The 20,799-nt window shown below is 39.8% G+C and overlaps 1 protein-coding gene across 2 annotated transcripts in view; it reads right to left on the bottom strand.

The window, feature by feature from the left end:
• Window positions 1-20,799, bottom strand: part of LOC146805833 (glutamate carboxypeptidase 2-like) — a 428,404-nt gene that overhangs the window by 168,833 nt on the left and 238,772 nt on the right. For both annotated transcript variants that reach the window (XM_085623137.1, XM_085623138.1), the window contains exons 10-11: window positions 10,749-10,868; window positions 565-647 (exon numbers count right to left, since the gene is read on the bottom strand). In XM_085623137.1, the coding sequence (XP_085479263.1) occupies window positions 565-647; window positions 10,749-10,868 (203 nt within the window). The remainder of the gene's footprint in view (window positions 1-564; window positions 648-10,748; window positions 10,869-20,799) is intronic.

Below are 20,799 nucleotides of genomic sequence, written 5' to 3' on the forward strand. Positions count from 1 at the left end.
AGATCTCTTGACTGGGGATGAATGTTTTGATTTCAGCATTCCGTCCATCAATTGTGTGTCTATTGCTTCCAAGGTAAACTTCAGCAATACCATCTAACCATTCACTTTGGGTGAACACATGAGTTGCACTTGCATATGCCTCATAAAAGTTCAAAGTCCAAATCAAAGACAGCATCTCTAAATGTTTTAATGTTACCAAACAGCTGGAAGAGTGGGCAGTTCAACCAAAAATGTCTTCTCTAAGGGACAGATTCACAAAAGCATTTATGGGTATGGGAAGTAGTAGTACAAGAGTACCTTTGTAAATGGGCTCTGAAACGTTCAAGTGGTTATTAGTAAAACTGCGAAGTTGTTTACATTTCAAATTCACAAAGTCATGTAAGAGTACATACGAAATGAAGAGAGTAATCTTTCTTACTTCTTACATTCCTTCATGAAATGGATAATATATCTAGAAACATTTGCAAAATGTCACTCATTTCCAATATTTATTTTCTTAAAATCTTTATATTAGGATAATTAGCAATACATGTACGTGTGTTTAGACAGTTTTGGTAGACTTGCCTCAGCCCACTCCGTTGAACCCATCAGCCCAAATTCCTCAGCATCCCAGCTTGCAAACAGCATGGTCCTTCTTGGCCTCCATCCTACAAACATAGTGACATAAAAATAACTGCATGCTAATATTTGATACAATTACAGGTCAATAGACTAAAAACAAACCATCTGGTTTGCCCATTTGCAAATTGTTTAGGCCTTTGTAGTTATTGGACTGAACATTGAACTCCATTCTAATTTAGTTCTATAACATGCATGCTCCTTGCTTCCAGACAATTTATTGTGTCTGTTCACTATTTGCAGCTAAAATAAGGCAAACCCCTTAACTTTTTTCTCGCAGAAATTCACACTGGCAATTATCTCTGAACTATTACCCTCATCTTCATTCCTACCAGGAATCCACTATGAAACAGGATTGACAGAGAGGTCTGGCTTTTTATGCTTATATGTTCCAGTTTCATTTCTCCATAATGTGGATTTGGAATACGATTGTGTGGTGTGAAACAGTATGGGATTGTTTGTGAGGGTTTTTTACTTGTTTGCTGAAAAGTGTAATGTGTATTGAGCTGGCAGTGGTGTGTTGTTTAAATTCTGATAAGGTCGGTCCCTACAGACAAAGTTGCTTTGTTGATGTTTGTGCGGCGCAACACACAATCAATCCAATAGAAAGCCTCATATGTTTCAGGGAACACTAGTGACCCCATTGAAGCTTTGTGAGCAACACCAAGAAAGGCAGGGAGATTTTTTTAATTGGTTTTATCTTTTTTTGCAAGGATATACTCCTATTTTCTATTTATCATTCGATTTTATGATACATTTTCACATTTCAATTAAAAGACGGGTTTCAAAACTCGCAATTGTTTCTGTTGCTTTTCATCAACAATTCTAATTTTATTTTAGCCTCAATTTGTGTTATTGCCTTTTAAATAACATTTTATTCCCAGGATTAGTAGCCCAGATAGGACTCACTTTGGAAACTCAATAGGTGTTTCACTCACGTTAATACCTAGGGTCCTTTGGACACCTAGTCTTTCACAATAGGGATCCACTAGCCCTGACGAATGCCCCAGACCTATTAGGCTAAGTATTGAGGGGAGAAACATGTTGGCAATAAAAGGATGAACATGAGTCATCTTAGTCTGCGATACCCAGCACCAGTTTGGTTTTTAGCATACCTAGGGTCCTGACGAATAAAGGTGATAGCTGAGGAACTCGTATGTATTTTTAATGGAGCTGGATCCTATTTTTGTCCAGTAGTTTTATGTAAGAACTAACTCCTATCGCCAAGTCTTCGCAGAGGTTGAGTCCGCCCTGGTAGAATCATCTTACCAGGGTGGGGAGTGGATGCCGGTGATGAAGAATGACACAATTATGTGTGTCAGACATCCTTTTCCATTGAGGATGACCTCCCTGTTTTAAACGACCACACGGTACCTATAGTAGGAGGTGCTTAACCTGATCCAGGGTCCTGTGCCTTTTCTGATCCCACTGGCACCCTACCTCTTTGTGTTTTGCAAAGATGTAACAATACAAAACAGCGAGCGAGAAAGTGAACTCTCTGATCGTTTATTACAAACTGGGGTGGTGATCATTGCTATCTTTCTCATCACAGATTGCTCAGAAGAGTGTATGTCGATCGTGAGCAATTTCAACAATTCATCTATCAGAACAACCATAATACACTGATCATTAAGACCTCCTCGAGTTCTCAGTAGGGTGGACATTATCAGTCTATATCAAAGTTTAGTCTACTCCTGGAGATCCCAGAAGAGGCTGCCAAATACCCAGCATGTGGTTTATTGAAACCAAAGCAATTGTGGACGATTAACTCATGTTTGTGTCCAGGATTACTTCCACAACACCTTTGATGAATATTAAGTAGGTATGATTATGATGCTGGATACTTCTGAAAAATTTGGCACCATGGATCCCCCTTTCCTTTTGTTTAGAACTAGAGCGGGATTGTGACTGTGAGGAAGAGTCATGCAACAGGTTGAATCTTTTTTGAGTAACAGGCTATCGTCAGCGGAAATAGGTTGCTTTGATTCAGACCAAGTGAGACATACCACATTTTTTGTGTTTGGACAGCTTTGATATGTAGTGGAGGCCTTAATGTATTTTAACATGATACAAGTTTACATGTTGAGAATCTTCAATTTAAAATGAAAGCAGTTTTCTTGCTCCATTTGTGCAAAGCAAGCAGAAGAAGTTATATTTTGTGTAACAAAATTTCCTCGTGCCTTCTGTTCTGTGTTACTGAAGCTGAAGTGGAATCATTCACTACTTCGCAGCTCTGTGTGGCAGAATCTAAGAGGTAAACCTATTTCTGCATTCTAGCATTGTTACTTTGCTAAAACTTTAGTTTTCATGCCAACAAGTTTCTAAATTAAACATGTAGAACAACTTCTGAATGATTCAAATAAAACCATTGGGCTTGACTGAATGTTGCAACATTGGAGCTCAGAGTTTAGAGGGACCCAATCACTTCCATACCAATATTAGGATGGCTTCACTCCCTAGAGAAGGGTTTCAAGACAAACCAGAAGCTGGGGGGAATGCTGTACAATGGAACGTTTAACACAAAATTCTCTGGTTCACAACATATGTGCAGGAATATGTTAAGACCAGGCTATATATAACATAAGAATATGTTCCCACAATACAAGCAAGGAGTTCTTAACTAAATTAATTGAGATATGGGATGAATAATGATTGTGTTCTATGTTATTTGGTCTATATTTTATCTGTAATTATGGTGATAATCCCAATTCACATGACATATATTAGATTTGCAAGTAATAAATAGTAATTTTTATAAAATAAATATTGTGTGTGTACTGATTCTAGGGGATTTACTTCAACAATTTGCAGGAGCAATACATTCTCTGGCAGGTCTGTGAGCTCCTAAAGACGCCCACATCTTGTAAATCCAGAGGAGGGCGTGGGAGTTACCTCTCCTTTTTTTTTTCTTTTCTCTGCAGAAGCAAAAACTGCCTCTGAGGCTAAGGAAATTAACTAGGCATGGACTCCCAAAAAAGGGAGCTTCACAACAGGAACAATGGTAACTGATGGAATCACCTCGGCTGTCTGATCCGTCCCAAAAAAAATATTAACCATTTACCTCCACCTATGCCTAAGCATAAGATTTTATAATTACGCTGATGATACACATGGCATTTGTACTTTCCAACACACTGAATATAAACTAATATATACAACCCTTGCTTGAGGGAAATAAAAGATGTCCAAGTAGTATGCATCTGGAACTGTGCCGCATCATGGGAATAGCATGTGGATGTTTTATCCACAGTCTCAATCTGACTTGTCTGTGACACACAACGCACTGCAGTTTAACTAGTGAGAATAGATTCTTTGGATGTAAGGATATATCCGAAAACATCAGGTGCTGAATCACAGTTCAGTTTGCTGCATTAAAGCTTTAAATCAACACCATCTGATTTGCCCACTTGATAAGTGTTTAGGCACTTGTACATATTGGACTGAACTTTGAGCTTGATTTTAGTTTACACTACAAAATGCATGCTGTTTGCTTCTAGACAATGTATTGGCTCAGTTCACTATTTTTCTTCTAGAAGAGGACAAAGACCTACATCTGGCCCACACAGTAACCATTACTTGCATGGAGCAAAACAGTGATTGATACGTTTACTGATAATATAATGAAAAATAAATTCATGCCACTGCTTTATGTATCTAGAGCTATTGGTATTGAGCACCTAAATCTAAATTTGTGTTTCTGATCTTTTTACGACTTTTGTACTAGGTTGAAATTGTTTACCTCATATGCTATAATAGTATATTCATTTGACTTGGGCAGAAAGCAGGAAACTATATAAATGCTAATGTACTCTGCCAAGAAATTCTATTCAGGGACAGTTCAGCAACATGGGCCATGAAGGTGCTAGTAACAACAAATAGCATACGTCTTTATAGAACAAGAATCCATTGGCACTAAAAAATGGGCAGTAAAAACATTATCCTATAAATCACATATAAACATGAGCGCAGATTTATCAAAAAGAGAGACTAGACAAATAGTGACAGTAGGAGCCGTGTGGGGTTAAATGAAGTGAGGCATAGGACATACGCCAACTCAAAAGCACAAGTCATGACTGGTTGTGCCTTACTTAAGCCGCATCAGTATGGTATAGTTTCAGTCGTATCTGGGATCTAATTTTGTCATGTGTTTCCTACATGGTATTGTCATGTTCCCTATGATAGCCTAGCTAAGCACGCAGTAGGCTGCTTCTGCTTTGTAGACGTTACCAAATCACACACTTGTGTTTGTGCCACAATGTATTTTGGCATTTAGTTAGCCATGATTTTGTATTTTGTCCTTTTCCATGAATTTGGTTTGCACAGCCTAGGCAAGGTCAAACAACACCACTCTAATTTTCTGTGGTCGGACATAAGCACCTAGACATGATATGTACACCCAGCTGCTGTTTTCGAAAACTCATGTTTTGTCATATAATCTGGGACATGTTGTTCTAAACAAGCAGTGGAAACTATCAGACAGCGCAAAAGTCCTGCGACAAGAGACCTCCGTCAGCTGGGATGTAGAACAGCTATCTATGACTGCTAAGGTATGGGGTCCACAGCTAAGCCCAGTGATCTGTATTCTTTAATCATTTAGCTTTTGTAGTGCGGGTGGGTTTAGGCAAATCTGTCACATAATATGACAGGGCTTGTTATTGTATACGATCGCATAGCCATGCTAATGACATTACTGGCCTGTATTTGTTTGCTAGTTGTGGAGCAACTATTGCACATTAGAGCACAATAGTTTAAATAAATATCATAAACTATCTTTATGTCTCTTTTCAATGTATTGTGAAGAAGTGAGAGAAAGAAAGGAGGTGACCTGCTATCGCGATCCTGAGAGGGTCGGGAGTGTTGTGTTCTGGGGTGCCAAATCACTTGTCTCTCTGGAAAGGTTATGAGGACAAGTGAGGCCTGATTCAGGGCCATAGAAGCTGATGGGGTATGGTGACTAAGTCCCTACATGCTGATGTTCTATGGTCCCAGTCATAGTTCTGTTCCTGAGCAAAATCCCTTCAACAGCTTTCCTATTGGAACAAATATGATCTGTATATGCCAGGTCTCTGACTACAGTGGTATGGATCATGTAAAATCATGGACTGAAATGTGGTCCTAATTGATGACCAATGGCTAAGAATAATTCAAACATTCCTTCGACCACTTTGTTTGTTTTAGACTTCCAAAGTGAGACAGGCCGCTCCAGATTTTGGTCCTGTACTCAATATGCGACACGATTCAACCTATACCACACAGATGAAATCTAAGTAGGTTGAAACCAGTGTGGGGTATCTTCGATTTTCATCTTGAGGGGATAGGGATGCAGTTTGGTCAGGAATGTTCCCACAGGAGCAAGACCCATACTGGTTTTCATAAGGCAAGTCCTTGCCTAGAATGGTAGTGGGCAAAACACAATGAGCTAAAATGTGGCCCAAGCGAGCACTAGTGGCTTAGATGAATTCTAACAAAAAATTTCATAACTGTTTGTTGAGCTACATAAAGGACATCCCTATACTGTAGCAAAATTACACACTGCAGAGTAATGGGGCATATCCTCTGAACAAGATGGTTTTGGTAATGAAAGATTCTGGCCTATTCAAACTTAAAAAATGAATTTCACAAGTTGGAGGAAAAATGTATATATACGTGGGAAAAACAAAGGTTAAAGTGATGTTATAGTTAAGTTTGGTATTAAGATATAAATATATGTTAAAAACTCAAGAAATGTACTGAAAGATACAAGGGTTAAAGTGACCTTATAATTGGCTTTGACAATTTCATCTTAACATATATTAACAAATTAAATATTAGATATACTGGAAATGCCAAGTTTTAGAAAGGTTTGTTTAATGTGCCAGAAGCTGCTGTGGGCTAATCTGTATTAGCTCTCCAGCACCTGCCCTGTCTGTGCTCCGCCTAAATTAGGTGTGAAAGACGTGTGAAAATTGCTCCATTGACAAATGTTTTCTCTTTATTTTAAAATTGACTGTAGAATTCTATTGTAATTTTTGTGAAAATGTCTACTGTGTATGCGCTGCTTAAATACTTTACAAATTGCCTTTCATTTAAGCCGGACTGCTTTGTATCATTTTCGCACAGGTTTATTCTAATTTGTGTGACAACTAGCAGGTGGGAGCCTTCTACCTTGCAGTGGACACTTGTCCATACTAAATAATAACCCATGTTCAGACACATATGTAGTTGCAATTGCAGTAATCTATGTAGTACATTACCAGAGACAGGATTGATATAATATTCTACAGTGGTAGTAGAAGTGGATGAATTCCTCAAGGATGCAAAGATGTTCTTTATGATAGTATTGACTTGTTTGTATAAGGATAGGTCTCATTGAAGGTTCCAACTAGATCACTGAACCTTTGCAATGGAGTAGGAGTGCGTGTAGGCAAAGGCCATTGGAAATGAAGGTTAGTGAGTAGCAAACACTTGGACAAGGAATAATCCCTCAGTTGTCCGGAAGACTGAGGAAACAGCTTAAGCCTTAAAGTCTTTACTAGGTCTAGCATCCTTGGACCAGGAATATAAACCTAAAAATTTAATATTTTCAATAGGGAATTTCTGATGAAATTTTTCATCTGATAAATTAACAGATTTTTTCAATGCAACAGAAGGGATTTTTAATACATCAAACATTTGTCCAATATTTGTGAAATTATTTTCAATAGTACCAGATATAAGTGAGGAAATCTTTCTTTTTTGGCATGCTCATTATATATTTTTCTTGACATCTGTTGCTTTTGATGTTTCAGCTGCCTGTGCTCAGTTACCCACTGATAAAGGACAACTTCCACAGTTGCACAAAGTGGTTATGAGATACCTGATTGAAGGAAAACATTTTCAACTTTTCACCTAGAAGTAAAGCATTTGCTTTCAATAGTTCATGTTTCTTGTAGCCTGGCTTGAATTCCTTCTTTTAGTTCAAAACATGAATAAAAATGATTTTAGATAACACTTGAGAGAAAATCATTATCCAATCCAAATTTACACCATATAAGTAATCCTATATAAACAGACCAGTGGTCCAGATACTTATTTGATGAATATTGAATCATCTAGTCTCACAGGAATATATTGCAAAAATTCCAAAACTCACAGGTGCTGGTCATTGCAGACAATGGACATGTTGAGTATCAATGTCGCAGCACTACCACACAGCAGAAAGCACTTCTTCCAAACCAACCTCTGATCACCCAGGCCTACAAGGTTTGCACTATAGCACTTGATACATAACAGCATCTGGAAGGCTGTAGGTGGTCTCCAACTCTCCTTTCCACATGGTAGATTCTCAGCCACATGAGAAGCAGCATATAGGATCCTAACAACAGTTTAAGGAAACCCCACAACCGGCAGCACTACCACCACGTCACATCGCCCCTACTGAGCATCTCTCGGGGAAAGGAGCGGGTGGTCACTTTTGCATTCTTGCAGAAGCAGCTGGAGCACAATAATATTCAATGTACCCACATCAGTGCATGCGCAAACCTTTTCGCTCCTCTTCCCTCTTCCGCCACCTCCAACAGTCTTTGGTCTGGGGAAAACCTCCAAAAATAGGGCCAGAGTCCTAAAGAAAAACAGCTATCTTCAGGCCCAGCTGGTTCTGACCCTACTATCTCAAGTGTTTAGCCATGTCTTAGTTATAAAGTATAATCAGCCTTAGAGACTCAGTGGCAGTATTTAACAAGTGAGCATCTACATGTCTGACTGAGACATTGCTATTCATATAATTCTCCCTATAGCTGAGAAAGGTGGCAGTTGCACTTCAAGGGGAGAAAACATAAAAGGCAGTGGAAAGAGGGAAAAAAGAGTCCATTGTTTTCAATTCAAATATGATAGTGAACAGCCCTTCCACCAATCTCTTGCTTTTAACTAGGATGAATACATGATGTTACAACGCATACAATTACAACACATGCTTTTACAATGCAGTCTTTACATCGCAACTAACATTAAATTGCATGATTTTACAACTGATGCCATTACAACACATTTGAAAAAACTGCCATTACAACGCATTCCATTAGAACGCATACCATTACAATGCATAATACTTTTAGGACAACAGTAGAGTAAGGGTTTGATAGTTTAGGGGTAAACATTGCTATTACCACTCCAGTGAGTGCAACAGTAGGGAAAGTGTTGGATAGTGTAGGGGTAACATTCACTATTCTCATGTACCCCAAAACCCATACCCACCCCCACACTAAAAGAAAATCTCCATTACTTACCTTATAATGCGTTGTAATGGCATGCATTGTAATGGTATGCGTTGTAATGGCATGCATTGTAGTGACATGCATTGTAATGGCATGCATTGTAGTGGCATGTGTTGTAGTGGCATGCATTGTAATGGCATGCATTGTAATGGCATGCATTGTAATGGCATGCGATGTAAATGTAGTTGCGTTGTAAAGGTAGCTTGTTGTAATGACTGAGTTGTAATGGATGTTTTCCACCTAAGATACCAGATTCTGAATCAAGGAGCCAAAGATTACACAGGACCCATCCATATGGAAGCTTAGTGTGGAGATTTTTTTTGATACTCAGTAGGAAAAATTGTTATGACCCGGGAAAGAGATATCTAAGCACAGGGAAACCAAAATGTGACCTAACATTTTCTGCGGGCCAAAGGACCGTAGCACAGACACACAATAGGAACAGAATCATACTTCTGCAAAAGATGGGAAACTTTTGTTTGATTTGCATAGAATTCATCACCTATCCCTGGCTGGTTCTACCATTTAAAATGCCATGGTATACACTCTCCCATAGAGAAGGCTTCACAACTGATGCACTGAAGAGTTCTTTAATACCTGATCGAGAACTTTGCGGAGATTTTCTACAGCTTTATTTTTTAAATAAGTGGGACTAAAGAATTGCTCAAAAGCTATTGATAGCTAGTGTTGCTAGTCTTCGTATGGTTTTCAGGATCTGTCAATGAAGTTGGTCTGTCTCTGTGGAGTTTTTCTGCTGTTGCTAGTATGGGAAGGTGGTCCTCTACCAGAGAAAGCTGCCAACCGCCTGGAAGAAAAGCAGTGACTAGGGCCTGGGAATGCAAAATATCCTCTGGACAAAGGATGCTGGACCATTAGAAAAACAGCTGCAACAAGACATTTTGCAGAGCACTTGAACTGAAGTTACATGGAGAGGCCTGAAACAAGTTTTGTAAAATTTAAGATCTCTTTAGTCAACAAGTGAACATGAATACCTAGATGACCGGGAAAAGATGCCAAGACTATTTCAAAAAGATAAAGAATCAGTGGCTTCTTTTTAGTGATTTTCACCTTTCTAGGCTTTGTGGCCTAAACATCAAGACTACAGGAGACCTTGTGGATCTTTTCTCAGCTATAGTTTCTAGCCTAAGTTTAAAACTTGTGACCCAAACGATCTGTGGTCGATCACTAACTGGCTTAAAAAAAAATGCAAAATCTTTGGCCTACAACATCATATTGTCTAACACTGGATTTTTAGAGTTCCCATTTGTTGTTTTGGAATATTACTTGGTTTTGGTATAACTTGTAATTGCTACAGTCAATGGTCTTCATGTTGTCACATTTTGCTCATTAAACACTTTCTCTTTATATTAACTTGCTTCTTCATTTCTGAACCCTATTGTTCTTTTGATATTATTGTACATGTACCACATTTCTCTGAGGAAATCCTTGGTGCTTGAGCCATATTGCTAAGGACAAGCCAGGGACTATATCCAGTTAAATACTTATTGTTTTGGGGCCTTAGTCCTGGTGGCTCCCTATATTGCAACATTTTGATTCTGTACAGTGTCTTAAAGTTTAACAGCGATGGTGGAAGTACTCCTGTTGATATGACTTCTTTTCTCACCATGTCTAATTAGCCTTATATAAGATTCATGTTCAAATTATCCACATTTATCCTAACATGTTGGCTTTGGATACCGGTGCTATGTACGCTGCTTTGCTCCACTTTAAGATTACGGTCACAGTTTATGAATACCACCAATAAAATACAAATGAAATAAACAAGCTAGAACAGACTGCCACTCCTTCCATTTTTTATGAATACTATTCACTTGTACTTTTTAATTTAAAAAAGACTTGGAAAATATTTACTTTTTTCCCAAAATTTGTTGTAATTACCTTCCTTTTTCAGTTTTCCAGCACTTCGCACAATCTCATGAACAACTGCTGCACCGCTCTCCGGATCTATGCCTCCGAAGACCCATGCATCTCGATGGCCTCCAAGGATTACATAGCGATCTGGTAAATAAAATGTGACCGCACCTTTAATAACTCATTGTAGGCCACTTTAACAGAATTTATACATCAAAAGTGCTAACAATACCCCTATTTCATAGGGATCTGGAAAATATGGAAAATATTTTTATGGGCCACTTTAAGTTTCACTAAATATTTCAAAGGACTCTGTGAAGCACAGATTTCATCAACGCAACTGCCTGACACCATTTTGCCATATTACCAGTATTTTATCTTTCAAATCATTACAAAGGTAAAAGAACAATTTTACATCTGTGATTCAAACCTGCTTCCCAGTAGATTTGTATGTCCACAAACATTAAAAGTGCCACTTAGAATAATCTTTCATGACAAAATACAGAGGTGTCTTACGTTTTATACAGTAAACCCCCAAATGTAGTAGTTATGTGTAAGCACACTGACCAAATACGATAAGAGAAGATGAATTCAAGCTGCTCTTTCGCAACGCTAAAGAAATGGTTTACAACTAGGAATGTTGGGTCCGGTTCACAAACTATTGGAGACAAAATCCTAACTTTACGACTTTCGGTATTCACAAAGTGCATTGAGGAGGAGTAAAGTTAGGAATCCTAACTTTGCTACTCCCAAATTGCCTTTGGGAATTCTGAAAGTCGTAAGGTTAGGATTTTGTCTCAGATTACTTTTGTGAATCGGGCCCGTTGACATTGCCCAGCTGGCAAATGTATACAAAGCAGCAGACTGTGATCTTGCTTTCGGAGGGGTAAGTAGCCAGAGGGTGATATTTTCAAAAATGCTTTTATTTGGACAGTACGACATGAAAAAAACTGCAACTCAATTATCAACAGTTTAACTGTACATTAGGTCTTTATAAACCTAGCTTCAGTATAGGGAAATTGTGGTAAAAGGCCCGCTTCTATATCTATCACATCTACCATGTGAAGGCAGAACCTTAAGCAGTAGTTTCAATATTTTAAATTGATACAGAATTTGTGAAACATATGGTTTCAAACAACATCATATTGTGTCCCCTAGCCCTTTTCTTACAAAACCCCTCTGGTTCTCTTATCTTCCTGCTCCCCCCCCCCTCCTCACACTATTTATGTTTGACAGGTTAGTGTAAGTATAAGGGGTTTTAGTTATTGTGTGATACTTTAAGAGTAGGCATTGTGATCTATTATTCCCCACTCTTCATCCTCAGCTCCAAGAAGTCATCCTTTTACCCTTCCTTTGAGACACCACCAACTGCCGTCATTCTAGGGCCCATCTCAGACAACTGAGGCTTTATTCAAACATCACAAATAACCAACCTCAACAGCTCTATAGACTTTAATGAAGTCTGGTTCCTGGCTGACTTCAACAGTCCATTGACATTCACAGACACTCGGTTCTGGAAGAGTCAATGGCTCATAAAATGTATTGGAGTTTCATTGTTGATCAGCTTTAGGTGCCAATGCCTTTAACAGAGTTTCATTGCTAGCCAGCCTCTGTAACCCATAAACTTGAAAGCATTCAAATTCCACTCATGGCCATTCTCAGCTACAAAACACGCACCAATAAAGGGAAAAAAGGCGAGAAAAGAGGGTGGTTTAGCCATGAATGCACCTCAGCCCACAAACTTCTAAAAAAAGCTCTGACAAAACCCGTAAGAGATCAAGATGAGATTCGCAGGCTAAGGAGGACATACCGTCTAGCCTGCAAAATAAGGAAGCAGAAATTAAAAAAATCTCTATGGGATCAACTATACGAGAGCTCCCAGACTAGAAATGGTGAGCTCTTTTGGAAGGTAGTGAAGACTCCCTTCCTGACAGATAGCTGTGATCAGCCAACAGTCGAAGTAGCGATTGATGGTCCAACATGGGTAAACTACTTCTCTAAAGTGTTCAGTAAAACACAAGCAGTGGACTTGTCAGAGAAGAACAATGATAGTCCCCAAGAAACTTTATTTCCGATTCCCTTAAACTTTGAATTATACGAAGTTATAAATGCTGTTAAAGCAAGCAAATGTGGAAAAGCCCCCGGTCCAGATGGAGTACCAGTTGATTTTTTAAAATTTAAACTTGACCTGTGGGCCCCAATTCTAAAGGGGGTGTTCGACGCTGCAATGAACCATGGGTTAATTGAAACTTGGACTCAATCAATTATGATTCCGGTTTTCAAGAAGGGAAACAGAGAGGAGGTGTCCTGTTATCGGCCAATATCATTATTGGACTCTCTTGGCAAAGTCTTGGGTAGGGTGGTATTACAGCGACTTCAAGAGTGGGCGGAAGATCATAACATACTATCTGATATTCAGTTTGGCTTCCGGGAGGGCTTTGGTACAATAGAACAGGCATTGAATTTAAGCTTATTGATGGGAAAATATGTAACAGCAAAAGAAGGCAGATTGTACATGGTCTATGTCGATCTTTCTGCGGCATTTGACTGCGTTTCCCATTCAAAGCTCTGGTCTGTTCTCACTGACATGGGCATAGATCCAGCCCTGGTAAACCTTCTTCGAGCATTATATTCCAATGCTTCGTCCAGGGTCCGTTTCGGAATACAGGGCGAATTATCCGAGTCCTTTAGGGTGGAACGCGGCGTGAGGCAGGGTTGTGTCCTGGCCCCCTTTCTCTTCTCTCTCTATACCAATGGTCTAGAGGTAGAGATGTTGAGAGGGGCCCAGGACCTCCCTCGAATAAAAGACCGCCTCATTCCAGCGTTTCTTTACGCGGATGACGCAGTAATTCTAGCGCGTACTCCGCGAGAGCTGCAGAAATCCCTTGATAGGTACTCAAAGTTTATGGGCACCCTGGATCTTAAAATAAATATAAAAAAAACCTATGTGATGGTGGCAGGAAAGGACAGGAAAAGGGGAAAGTCCATCTTCTTAGACAAAGAGAGGCTGGAGTTCACTACTCAATACCCGTACCTTGGAGTCATGATTGACGAAAAACTTAATTGGAAAGCGGCTATTGAAGCTAGAAAACACCATCTCCTGCGAGCAATAATGGCCCTCATAAAATTTTCCCAGAAACTAGGAAAGAGGCCACCCGTAGAACTCCTTCGCATTTATGTAGCGAAGTGCCATTCCATCGCACTCTATGGGGCAGGGTTGTGGGGCCATAAAAACACGAATGTGCTGCAAGTTGCAGAGAATACTTTTATGAGATTTCTCCTGATGACTCCCAAACGAGTATCTACTTTTTCTTGCCACGCTGAACTTGGCATGGCCCACATTGAAGACCTGGCTAAAATCCAACCTCTTCTATTGTGGCGCCGCATCTGGATGTCATCAAAAAATGTACTTACAAAGGAGATTGTAGCAGACTGCATGTCTTTGGAGCACGCAGGGAAAATCGAGTGGCTGCTGTATGTAAAAAAGTATTTTTCTGATTTGGGCTTGACCAAATACTACGTTAACCCTGAATCAATGTCTGAGATCTCAAAGAAAGAGTTAAAAATAAGAGCTCTCTCTCATTTGGAAGAATTAAGGCTAACTAAGGAGATAAGTAAAACATCGGTTCAACACTCTTTGATAGTTGCGACCACTTTGAATATTGAACCATATTTGACCTATGTTGAGTCACAATTTGAGCGCTTTTTGTTGACGCGTTTCAGACTGAATGTCTTCCATAGGCTTGTAGCTTTCCCCAAACGCAATTCCTGGAAAGAGGCCCTAGTGGCGTGCCCTTGCGACGAAATCTCAGTACAAACAACAATGCACACTGTTTTGTTTTGTAAGTTTTATGCTGATCACCGCAATTTATGGCTAACTCCACTGTTAAGAACTCTTGGCTTCAGAAGATGTCGCCCTGCTATGCTGCACCTACAATTTTTGAACACTATACTGATTACAAAAAGTGTTGTTACATTTTTAAAGTGTATCTATAATCATAGAATAAATCTTGGCTGAAATAATCCCTGTTACTCCACATAATTTTATACACCGAGTATATTGTGGGTGATATGTTCTTCGTATGTGCTTTTATGGTTATAACTGTTTTTATATATCCGAATAAAGATTTATTATTATTACAAAAGAGATACTTCTTAGGTTTCTCTTATTACCAGTGGCACTGCATACTTCTACTATCAATTCATGATAACCTCACTGCCCCTTAACAGCAACACAGCATCCACATTTCTGTTTTTCTTACACTATCTGTCTCTCTTCCTCCATTCACAGGCCCATCCACACAATTTTGCCAGGATTCACAATGGCACCACTCTTATTTAAGGAAAGATAGGATTGGAGTTTTCATCCAATGGCGATCATCTAATGATGCACCTTTGCCCTCACCAAGGTGATCCAGGGTGGAATGCACATAATCTCTCCAGCTAAATCAAAGTGTGCCTAATTGGAAAAAAGAAATCCGACACAGCAAAGTCACTCTTTTCTGATCCTTCTTCGTAGACTTGTGTGTAATTTAATCTGTTGCTCCTTCTATTGGAGAACCAGCACTTGCCCATTTCAACATGTCTCCACTGAAGTGGTATTTTGGAGAGTTGTTGAATACATTTTACGGTGTCACTACCCAATAAACTGTCATTTTTGGTAAACTGAATGGGGAAGCAAGTGTGACGTTCGAGAAATACTTTAGTATTTTATTCAATGTAATGTTTTTCTTTTTCCACCTATCACCTACTAGCTTCTGCTCAGTGTGCCTGCAACTAATGTGTTATCTTGACATAACTGAAGCCCTACTTCTGGCCATCTTCATTAGCCCTACAGAAAGTAATGGGGTTTAATTGCTGATCACCTTCAATCATTCGTAGACTTAAAATAAGTTTCACTCCTGGGCAGTGCCAAAAGACACCTGGTCTTTCAGGATGTTTCAATCATAGCTATTTTGAATAATCTCTTAGGCTTTTATGCAGTCTAACGCCCGCTTAGGCTCAGGGGTAAATACCCTTTAATGGTGCCTCACTCAAGGCCTAAGATTTTGGCACATGGGTTTAGTGCAGGTAAAAACCCCTTCTGTTTTACGAAGCCCAAAAGACTAAGATCAGATTTACTCTTGAGAGGTTATGGGTGGAGGAAATAGTTTCTTATAAAGGCAAAATCACTGACTGCTGAGATTTTTAAGTATAGTTCTGTCAATATACTGGCACAGGGCAGCACCCAAGTAATTTAGGAGCAAAATAAATGTCTCTATATATGCATTTAACAATATGGGTGCAAGAAATGAACCCTGGCGAACATGACTTAACTTAATGGTAGTGGGGGACGCATGATCTTCAATATTCACTATTTGAGGTCCGGAAGGATTTGAAGCAGCATAATACCTTGTCTTGGAAGCCCATGTCTAAAGTCCTCTGAGTTCAACTGTATCAAAGTCAGTCAACTGGTCTAACAGCATCATTAAGCATGCAGCATGTTTGTCCAGAATATTTTGTACATTATTTAGCACCCTTGATGTTGCTGTTAATGACTGTGAATACAGAGTATTAGTTGTTCAGCAGCATTCTTTGGAAACTGTTTTGTTTTGTTGTTTTGCAATGGTTTATGCTATGGCTTTCCCTGGCATGGGAGGTTTGATACTGAACAGTGGTTTGAAGTCTGGATAGGATCGGGATTGGGCTTTAGGTTATGAGGGTGATCTGCCTGGGCAGGATAATTGATGAACATGCTTTGATTTAGAGAGGCACTGATCCACTCAAGCCAGATGTCTTGAAATATGTGAAAATTAGAGCGTGAATTTTTTGGCTGGCATGTAGGTTTTATATCTTTGATGGAATGTGCACTGCAAGCGGACGTCATTTGTTCTTGTGTCTTAGTGGAGTGAGATTGAGATGATGACCTTCTATTCTTACCTAAGATTCCTTAGCTTTAAGAGCAGTTGGGTTCTCCACTCATTCTTGGTTTTCCTGAGGATGCTTTTTGCTTGGGCTATTGATTCTGAAAACCACAGCATGGTCGTGTGCAAGATTCTTTGAGTCATCAAAGAACCAATATATCCACTGTTGTTGTGATGATGCGGTCTTACTTGCAAGTCTCCTCTGCAACACACTGAAAGGGATACATTTATTCTTTAAGAGCAGAAGAGTAAACATTTTCAGAGCAGAAAGTAATCACCAGGTTAATATCGGATTGGAGTATATGGGTATGTGACACAGGACAGAAAAGTTTTCATATCAGTCTGTGATGACAGGAGGAAGACAGCAGAAAGGTTTCGAGTCACCACAAATGACGTCAAGCTTTTTGCCTTTTGTAAGAGTAGGAAGTCTGGCAAGGTGGCAAAAGTAATGCAGTATGATTAGGTAGCTATTTGAAAAAATGTGTTTGTTAAGCTTATTCCCACTTTTGATGTTGAAATCACTGAGAAATATAGTTTTAGAAAAGAATATCTGTTTCTGTTATGTAATTAATCAGCACTGTAAAAAAAGTAGAGATGCTGATTCTGATTCTTTACGTCTTTATTTCGAATTATTTCATCATAAAAGACAATCATACTTAAACCACAAATTATTACACATGTTAAAAACTGTTAAAATCCATAAACCGTTGCAATAAATACTGGACATAAATTTTTCCATAAAGGATTAAGTTAATTTCCATAACACAGTTTACATCCATATGAACTACAAAGGTATCAAACTTGATAATTTATTTTACACACAAATTCAAAACAAAATGAAGACATACTAAGGACTTCCTAAAAACTAATATCAAACTCTTTACAACTATCTTAATGTGTGCCTAGCTCTAATAGACCATGCCCAGCCCAAAAATTTTGCAACAGCTATAACCACCAATTCTGTAATGTTGGCCTTCAAAATACGTATGGCAGCCGATCCCACCCGAGTTCTCATATTGCTACAAATAGTTTTTAGCCATTTGCGCCGTGGGGCTGAGTACGCTGGGTAAACAAATAACACGTGACCTATTGACTCTTTTTGATTGGTGCACCAAGGGCAAAACTCATTAGTCTGTCCTTTCCATTTGCAGGTAAATGATCTCAATGGGAGCGACCCGACCCGAAACTGGTGATATAACTTCCTATCGCCGCTCTTTGTAATAATATCCCAGTATTCCTCTAAAAAGGGGTCGAGTTTATGTTCCAAAAACCTACCAGATAAAGAAGTGATATCAGTCTGGACTATGAGTTGTTGTCTCACTGTGGCCCAGTAAAGATCTTCAAAGTCCTTTTTCGATGGAAAAACACAGGTATTGGGTTCTAACCACAAATGGCTTACGCCCATATTTTCCAATAATATTCTTACATTCCTAAACCAGGGAATGTTTCCTGACCCAACTATGGATCTTAGGTCCAGTATTTCACTAGCAAAAGACCTCAATTCAGGAGTAGTCCACATTCTCCTCCATAAAGCTACTGTTCTAAATCGTGCCACGTCATCAATAGAGTGGCACCCCAAGTCAAGTAACAAAGGCATCATGGGGCTAGATTGGGGTAGACCTACCAGGTTACGTAAAAATTTGTTTTGGACTCTCACTAACGATGAAAGGTCTGAGAAAGCCCATAGGTCCGCGCCATACAGGATCGCTGAACTTATTTTGGCATGATAAATTTTTAGGGCAGGACCTTTCCTTTTAGTCATGGCTGACCTCTGCTCCTTGACTAAACACCCGGTCAACTGGGAAAACTTCAGTGAGAGTACATCAAGCTGTGGTTTTCAACTAAGCCTATTTTCCAGCACGACCCCCAAGTAGGTCATAACTTTTACCTGCTCTAACTCACATCCATACATACTAACATGATTCAACGAAGACTTGTTTTTCGTTAAAACCATAAATTTAGTCTTAGATACATTGACCTGTAAATTATTTGTATGGCAAAAATCCTCAAACCTATTCAGTGCGGTCTGAAGACCCATCTTAGTTTTCGCTAAGATTAGGGTATCATCCGCAAAGATAAGGAGCGGGAACTTGGTGCCTCCTAAAACGGGGGCATCCGTTGGAAAATCTACAAAGTACTGCACGACCCTGTTAATAAATAATAAAAACAGGGTCGGTGCTAGTACACATCCTTGACGTACACCCCGTGTGACGGGAAATCCTTCCGTTATCTGCCCTTGTTTGCCCCATCTAACCTGTGCAAAGTTTGCCTCGTGAAGTCTAATCACTACATCTAGGAGTTCACGTGGCATCCCCATATTGCCTAATGCATCCCATAACTTAACTCTAGGGACTAAGTCGAAAGCAGACTTTAGATCTACAAACGCTGCATAAATAGTTCCACCACCCAGGATGACAACCTTCCAGTAAATTTAAATAAATCTAAACACCTGATCAATCGTGCTGACACAAGATCTAAAGCCTGCCTGTAACAGGGACAAAACATTCTCCTGTTCCATCCAGGCCTGTATCTTGGCCAGCACCATCCTAGCTATGATTTTCTGGATGGCATCTATTAAACTGATAGGGCGATAATTCACCGGGACTGATCGATCACCCTTTTTAAATATAGGCAATATCTCTGATATTCTCGATACATCGTGATTTTATGGCTTTAACCAGAGAGCCATATGCCAAACGGCACGGTTTATTGTACCATGAAATCCCAGATTTAAAAGAGGCGGATTTACCGAGATTGCCACTCTTAGAAAAAAAGGATTTCAAAACCCCAAACAGCCTCTCGTGAAGTGCACTAACGGACATAAACCCATCTTCATGGTTGTCCAGTGTCTCAAATGCCTCCAAAGTGTTGGAAACTTCTTGGGAGATCCTAGCTAGTGTCTGAGAATCGACAGCTACCCTCTCCCACCGAACTCTACGCCTATCATTAGTAAGGCGAACCTCTGCAGTGATAATCTCCTGCATACTAACGCTCTCCGTGTCACCCTCAATTTTCAGGCCAAGTAGGAGCGGGTTGTGATCACTCTCTGGGCGAGCAAATATTATCATGTCCTCCATAAGGGACCAGTACTCAACTTTTAATAAGATATAGTCAATTCGACTAGAATGAATACCATTATCAAAAGTTACCCGTCCAGTTTTATCAGAACTAGACCGACCGTTGACAGCTCTCAACCCCCACTCGAGACACAGACCGAGCCACTATAGGACAGCCTCTGACCACTTTTTTATCGGATCTATGTCAAGGTGGGGGATATCCCACTGAGCGTCCTCGGCAGCAAAAATGTCATCCCCCTCAAGGGCTAAGGGTTCAAAAGTGCAATTCAGATCCCCTGCCACAATCACTATACTTTCCGACCCCACAGATTGGAGAATAAGGTCCAGTTCATTAGTCATTCCCGAACACCTTCCACCTGGCTGGCCTCTAACATAGATGTTGGTGATAACAATCTCCGGATGGTTGGGCCTACAAAACTTAATCACAAGTATGTCTGGACTATCCACCACTACTTCGTATAGCCTAAAGTTAAGCGATTGCCTGACCCAAATAGTTAGGCCACCTAATGGTCTACCTCTTTTGCCTTTCAAAGCCGGTTTATAGAAATTTAAAAATCCCAGGCGATGAATGGGGTCGTAAGCCCAACTCTCTTGAAAGATCAAAATATCGTGAGTGTCCACAAAATCACACCACTCAACTATAGCAAGTTTGCTTCTCAGCCCAGCAATGTTCCACAAAACTATTTTCAACAAATTAGCCAGTTTAGCAGGCTTATTTGAATTAGTTGGATCAATCGCCACAGACTTAAAGCCAGTTGTCCTCCCTCCCTCCAATGAGGCCCCTCTAATTGAAGTACCTAAAGTTAAACCCGGGAGAGCACAACATTCTGTGCCACTACCGGCTGCATTACCTTCCACAGATATTCCCCCTGCAGTATCAACCGCCACCCAACTAAGATGACCTTCATTTTGATCCCCCTCCTTTTCCTGGGCATCAGAAAACCCACAATATATGCTCGTTAGTCAATCCACCCCTTCTAGGCCAAACAGTGATTCGTATCTATTTGATAGATGGAGAAAGTGCTCATCCCTGGCAAGCCGACTAGGGCCATATAGTCTCTCCCTATAGGTATTATTTGGGCGAAGGAAAGAGCATTG

This window comes from Triturus cristatus, chromosome 8 (assembly GCF_964204655.1).
Source record: "Triturus cristatus chromosome 8, aTriCri1.1, whole genome shotgun sequence".
Classification (NCBI taxonomy): Eukaryota; Metazoa; Chordata; class Amphibia; order Caudata; family Salamandridae; genus Triturus; species Triturus cristatus.